This window comes from Oreochromis niloticus, linkage group LG19 (assembly GCF_001858045.2).
Source record: "Oreochromis niloticus isolate F11D_XX linkage group LG19, O_niloticus_UMD_NMBU, whole genome shotgun sequence".
NCBI lineage: Eukaryota > Metazoa > Chordata > Actinopteri > Cichliformes > Cichlidae > Oreochromis > Oreochromis niloticus.
Genome location: NC_031983.2, coordinates 11,990,791 through 11,997,055, shown reverse-complemented (window position 1 = coordinate 11,997,055; position 6,265 = coordinate 11,990,791). Strand labels below are relative to the sequence as shown.

The following is a 6,265-nucleotide window of genomic DNA, read 5'->3' as shown; positions in this document are numbered from 1 at the left end:
GGTTTATTATAAGTAACCCTTTGGTATATAAAAGAAATGCACAAAAACTATATTTACACTATATTTACAAGGATGTACTGCAAGACAGCAGCAGTTCTTTTTTTATTCTCTATTAAAATTAATTTTACATTTGCAACTATTAAATGTAGACCACATTGTCTCAACACAAAAATGTTTATACGTTACAACATTGGAAGTTATGTACATTGACGTGGTGAGAAAGACTGGCAACAGATGTTTTGCTGTTCATGACTCAAGGTAGGGGGGGATCCCACCTTTCCTCTGCTAATTTGATTTATTTGAAATAAAATAAATAACATGACATTTCATTTCTGACTTTGATCAGTCGTTATCTGAGAAGTAGAAATCCTCCTCTTCTTCACTTTCAGACAACGCCTCATTGTTTCCAGGGAACATCTCCCAAACCACGAATGTATCATTTTCTAGTGCAAAAGAGGGGAAAAAAATAAAACAGGTGGTCTATATATTCCCTTTGTACAACTGTTAGCTAATTCTTGAGGACACTTACCTGTGTTGCCACATCTTCTCATTGTTCTTTTAACTGATGGTGTGGGTGTGAAGCTCTGAAAGTCAAAAGAAATACAGCGTTGTGTGAAACAAACTTCCATGACCAAAAATATCACAAATTACGCCCAATCTGTTAGGAAAGAAGTACCTTTGAAGGAGGTGGGAGCTTGCAGGCGTTAAACTGATTTTTTTTAATCCTCTTCTGCAGTTGATACACGTACTTGTCGTCATTGTCCCTTTGAAATCGAGACAAAAATTCAGTGAAAATATTGTTTTCCTGCATTCATCTCATTTCAGGTTAGAACAGACGTTCACCCACCTGTTTGGAGAACCCATCATGCCTGGAGTGATATGCAGACACTGAGGAGTCTTTACTTCAGGGAAACGTGTTGGCATAGGGGTCAAGGGTTCCAGGTCCGACACTGCCAAGTCTTCCTCGTCCTCGGAACACAAGGAACGGAGCTGCATGTCAAGGCACAGTCAAGGGGAATGGTTAGTTGTTGTTTAGTGTAACGACTACTCATAAAAAACCTATGAAAGGGAGACAAACCTCAAAGCGCTTGTTCTGCATGTATTCAGAGCTGAAAACGTCATCAACATTGTCTCTGGGCATAGTCTCCAAAAACTGACGCACTTGCTGTTTTCTCTTTAAGGTTCCCGCTCGGGCTGATATCACAGGATGATCTGTAACCAAACACAGGCAAATAGGCATCACTGGCTAAGGCTATGTAAGGTTAAGGGTGCTAAATTCTTGTATATTTTATTCAAATCTGTGTAACAACACAAGCTCTGGACTTTATTTAAATTTTAAACATGTTATTACTCAAAGAGAAAACAGTAGATCAATAATGAAAGTATCTGTTGGCTGTAGGCCTAAAATTGTCCCATTTTACTTAAAGAGTATAATGGGACACAAAGTAGTGAATAGTGAAGTAAATGCTGGAAAAATGTCCCTCAAAGTTATTGATAAAACACCTCCTTTAAAATGGTACACAATTGAACTAGTTTGCACAGTCAACATCCCAGAAGTGGCTCTTCATACCTGGAGCTTTGGGTGACTCCATCTTTTTCTTTTTGGGTTTTGTGGCTTTCTTAGCAGGAGTGTGCGATGCTCCCTGGGATGTGTGCTGGCTGTGGCACTCTTCTGCAGTACGGGTTCCCACCATCCGTGCTACCTTTGCCCAGTAATTTGCCATGTGCTTAGGATAGTAGGACACAGCCCTGGCAAACAGAACATAGAAACACACGATTATAACCACAAGAGAGTGACAAGGCTTTACTGAGGATACAAAACTCACTCTTGTAGTCTCATCAGCTCTGCCTCTGTCCACTTATCCTCATCGTGCTCCGGCGGTATGTTGCCCTCGTTCGTACTGTGTTTCTTGCTGGATTGCGTGGGCGCACCCAAAGTCTTTGTGGGTGCTGGTGCTCTGGTGGATTTGCTTGACTTGTGTTTTGGTTTGTGCCTCATCAAGTTATCTGAATCCTCTGACTTGGTGGATGAGGACCCATGTTTTGGCTGAGGCCTGCTACGAGCATTTCTACTGCTTTTACTGTGCGCTCCTTTCCTTCCCCTCCGTCTCCTCATGGGTAACTCATCGTCCGATGACAGATTCTGTGATGTTTCATCATTCACTGGGGGAGAGTCTAGGGGATTTGTGACCATCTGTTTTCTTGTATTTACTCTTTTTGCAGGCCTGCGAGTGGCATGTGACCCATGTTTTTGGGACTTCTGTGCTGAATACTCTCTGTTCTCGTTTTGCTCTTCAGATCCTGGTGAGTTGTTTGCTGCAGAGCTGTGGCTCGACTTTGACTCCCTGTGAGCATTCCTGCTGTCTTTACTGTGTCCTCGCTTCTTCCTCTTAATAGATAACTCATCATTTGATGACAGCTGCTGTAATATTTTAACTGGAGGAGTTTCTGGGGAATTTATGACAGCCTGTTTACTTTTAGATAATCTTGCTGAAGCCCTACAGCTGCCCTGTGACCGTTTTTGTGACCTCTGTGCTGAAGACTTTTCATTATCACTGTGGTGTTTTAGGACAGTGTCCACATGTAGTTCTCTTTCTTTAGCAGGACACTTTTGGCCAGACCTTGTTATTCTTCCTGCCCCTTCCTCAGGGCTCCTAAGTAGCTCTGCAGCAGGTTCGAGAAAATCAGAGTGATTGCCGTCTGGTTTAGCCTTGACTCTGTTGCGTCTGTGAAGAGGAGCCTTGACCTTCCTCAGTGATACTGATGCCTCCTTTTCTCCTAGGATCAGAGAACACAGTTTCATGCAACATGTACTTTAAAATCTCACACTGCTATGACTAAAGCTCCAAGAGTGTCTTTACCTTCACTGCAGGGCAAGAACACACGGACGGGCTCCTGCGACATCCCTGTAGACAATGTTGTATTGACCTCCTGTGGAAAATCAAAATGAACACAGTTCAAGTAACTCACCCTTAATTGTAACACACACAAGCCCAACTTTAGGTGCTTACAGAGTTGCAGATGGAGGTATTATAACATTCATGGATGGTAACGTTCATGAATGCATCTAGAATGACGCGCCCTCCTTTCCAGTACTCCAGAGGTGGTTTGATTACTCGACCACTTCGAGACACTTTCATGCTAGAGGAGGAGGCACCCATGGGAGGGCAGGAATCAGCTAGAGAGAATTAACAGAGAAAGTAAAATTACTTTATTGTAAAAACAAAAACAATTTATTCATGCCCCAAAATCCACTTAACAAAAAAAAACAACAAAAAAACAAAACGTCACCAGGTTTGTATCTTGTACTCACGTGTCATAAAGGAAGTTTGCTGCTTCACAGAACTGTTGATGACGGAGGCCTCCGATTTTTGTTTCGATTTGATACCACTACTTTCACTTTTCTTCTGTCTTCCTCTGCCTTGGTTGCTACAGGAAAACAAAATTTAGGTCTTAACCAAGCCCAAAGGTGTACAACAATCAATCTAGACAAATTATACAAAAAATAATTAATTTAGTCACAATCCCCCTGCAAAAACTAACACAATCTACTGACTGCAAGAGCAGGGATGTGAAATTGGTGTTCTTACTCTCTCGACTCTGTCAGCATCTTGTCGTAAAGCGCCTTCCAGTTAGGAGGAAAACCCCTTTCAAACTTTTTCAAAAACCACCTGGGAAACTCTGAAAAAAAAAAAAAAAAAAAGTAAATCCATGTAATACCATGCATAAGACTCTCTGTGCAGCTTTGCTTCATCTTTTTATCCATTTTTAATTTCTTCCCACGCACAATTGGAAAAAGGTTCAAGTCAGCTTACCAGATTCAACTTTTAAGTTCATCTTCCCAACCAGGATGTAAACCCTGCCGGAGATGGTCTTTATCATAGATTTAGAAACCCTGTGCATGATGACATTACTGTTCCATGGTATGTTGTCTTCCCTGGGAGGAAAAGACAGCAGTTAACAATGAACCTCATAAAAAATGTCTAAGTCTAATGTCTAAATATGTATCGAATGAGAAAAGCAATGTGACATCATGTCATTCTCCTCATTCACAAAGTTCAAAATTACATCGAACAACACTTACCCATGGATTCCATCAACAAAGAGGCCCTTGCTGTTTTTCCTCAGGAACCACTTTTTGAGATAAATCACACTCTCCTGCCAAAGGAGGGAAACAAGGGGAGAATGATGAACCAGAGAAAACTCGTATAGGGAAATGCAAACTGCCGCTGACCTATTTTTCCAATTTGCTCTTGAAATGTATCAGTAATCTAAGCTGTTTTTCTTCAAAGAGCTGGAGTTTTCAGGCTCAACCGACACAAGCCCTGTCATTTGTTCACTTATATTTCATTAAGAGGCATTTGTTTTACTCACGCTGGGGAATGTCGCTTGCTTAGGCCACTTGTTGCACTTGAACACAGCCTCTTGTCTCTTCGGCACCAAGATCTGCGGAGAATTGAGCACAAGCGGGTCTTCGAGCAAAACGGGCTTCGCCGACACAGCCGAGGTCAGAGCGTCCGCGGAGGGGTCGGCGTCTGACTGGCAGTCAGCTGACTCTGATATGCGCCGGCTTACAGGAACATCACTTTCTGAGGTATTTGTAAACACGCTGTTGTCCCTCTCAGCAACACTGTGGGGTGTGGAGAGAGGACTGTCTCCGGACCTAAGGGAGTTAACTATGAGAAAGATATTGTGCCATAAGCAAAGGTGTGTTGTGCACAGTGACCTGGGAAAACTCAAACTATATCTATAGAAACGGCTTAAACCGGATGTCCTGCTTTTTTAACACCATAGCACACTCACCTGCATTAAAGATGTCCCTCGTGGTATTGATAACTTCATGAACTCCCCGCCGTTCCCTTTTGCTTTCTCTCTCCTTCATATAAGCAAACATCTTAGCTGGAGACATTATAGGAATTTTTTCCAAAACAACACCACAGCCTGTTTCAAAACAGAAGAAATATTTTATTATTATTCTATTGTAGGCGTCTACCAGGTGATTTCTATACACCTCTATATTCTGATGTAAGGTGGGGAAAGGCAGGAAAAAATGTCTCACGTCTCTCTGCGACTAATTTTCTTGGTGTAAACATGTTTTCGGGGATCCTCTCTGGTTGGTCAGCAGAGCATCCTCTGATGTTCATCCAGGTGCTGTGGGTGTTCTCCTCGCTGAGAGCAGGGGCTTTCCTTTGCCGAGGCTGACATGTGAGTTCATTTCTCACCTCCTCAGTGCTGTTGACTTTGTTAAACTCCTGCTGCTCCCATTTTCTCTTCCTCAGCCTCTTCACCATCGGGGAAAAGGCACTGGCTGTAGACACGGGTTGGTGGAGAGGAGCGCATTCTTCATCAGAAGCAATGCTCTTGCAGTCACTTTCGACAGGTTGAACCTTCAACGGAGTCCTGCTGGACACGATGAACCGATCCGAGTCTCTGACCTGAGGAGGTTCTTTGTGGATATGATTAGTCAGAAAGAGAGGGTGAGATACGGCTGTCGACTCCAGGAAACGTCTCTCGCTTCTTGTGCATCCAAGTCCCATTTCAACCACTGGAGGCGTTTCCTCCAAAGACTTGCGGATAAAGTCTGAATACGAACACAGGGAGGTTTTCTGTGGACTCTTAATGGGCGAGAGGATCAAAGGCTGGGCTTCGCTGCCGAACCTCTGATTCTCATCGAATTCGTCGGTCACCCAGATCCTCTGCTGCTGCTTCCTGGGCGACTTTAAATTAACTCTGTGCTCCTCTCGAGCGTTGTTCGGCGGACCGTTGCCGTCTTTTGCGCACATCGCTTCCTTTTGCACCTTGGATTTGAGCTTAGCAAAAACTTTGGCCGGAGATTCAAACTGCGGTTTTGTCTGTTGTAATAAATCAAGATACGAAGCCATGATTCTCGAGCTGAAGTTACCTGATTATAGGTCCGAGACGTGAGCTAGCAGCTAACGAGCTAGCCCGCAAATTTTAAATTTCTCATCTCTGCCGCCTTTGGCTCAAACCGTGTGACGTACTTTCACAACAAGTACGTCACTGCCGCTTATCTCTCTCTCTCTTTTTTTTTTGTTAAACTTTATTTAACAAACAATGAGTATACGAACAGATGAAGTATACAAAACAACAGAACATGAACACACAAAGCCAGGGGTGAAAAGTTACAAGAATACACGCAAAAATTCACAGATATATATTGTTTTGAGAGCCTTTTTGTTGGTAGAGTCTGATATTGATTGTATATACATTTCCACATCCTTAAAAAAATGACAGAAATATGGTG

The 6,265-nt window shown here is 42.8% G+C and overlaps 1 protein-coding gene across 1 annotated transcript; it reads right to left on the bottom strand.

Annotated features, from left to right (window-relative positions):
- mis18bp1 (MIS18 binding protein 1) lies at positions 1-6,034 on the bottom strand. Its single transcript, XM_005477040.4, has 16 exons — positions 5,060-6,034; positions 4,804-4,941; positions 4,375-4,676; positions 4,085-4,158; positions 3,816-3,937; positions 3,591-3,681; positions 3,314-3,429; positions 3,012-3,178; positions 2,862-2,931; positions 1,827-2,778; positions 1,571-1,749; positions 1,079-1,212; positions 848-990; positions 677-764; positions 530-584; positions 1-443 (listed from the first exon to the last, which is right to left on the bottom strand). The coding sequence occupies exons 1-16, from the start codon at positions 5,880-5,882 to the stop codon at positions 343-345; spliced, it is 3,555 nt and encodes a 1,184-aa protein (XP_005477097.1). The 5' UTR covers positions 5,883-6,034; the 3' UTR covers positions 1-342.
- Between the last annotated feature and the right edge of the window lie 231 nt (positions 6,035-6,265).

Excerpts from the sequence above, each read along its gene's own strand:
- mis18bp1 (XM_005477040.4), bottom strand. The coding sequence starts at position 5,882 with ATGGCTTCGTATCTTGATTTATTACAACAGACAAAACCGCAGTTTGAA. Across the intron at positions 3,430-3,590 it reads ATGCTGACAGAGTCGAGAGA|CAACCAAGGCAGAGGAAGAC; the intron begins GTAAGAACACCA and ends GTTTTCCTGTAG. Across the intron at positions 444-529 it reads GAGAAGATGTGGCAACACAG|AAAATGATACATTCGTGGTT; the intron begins GTAAGTGTCCTC and ends CTTTTGCACTAG.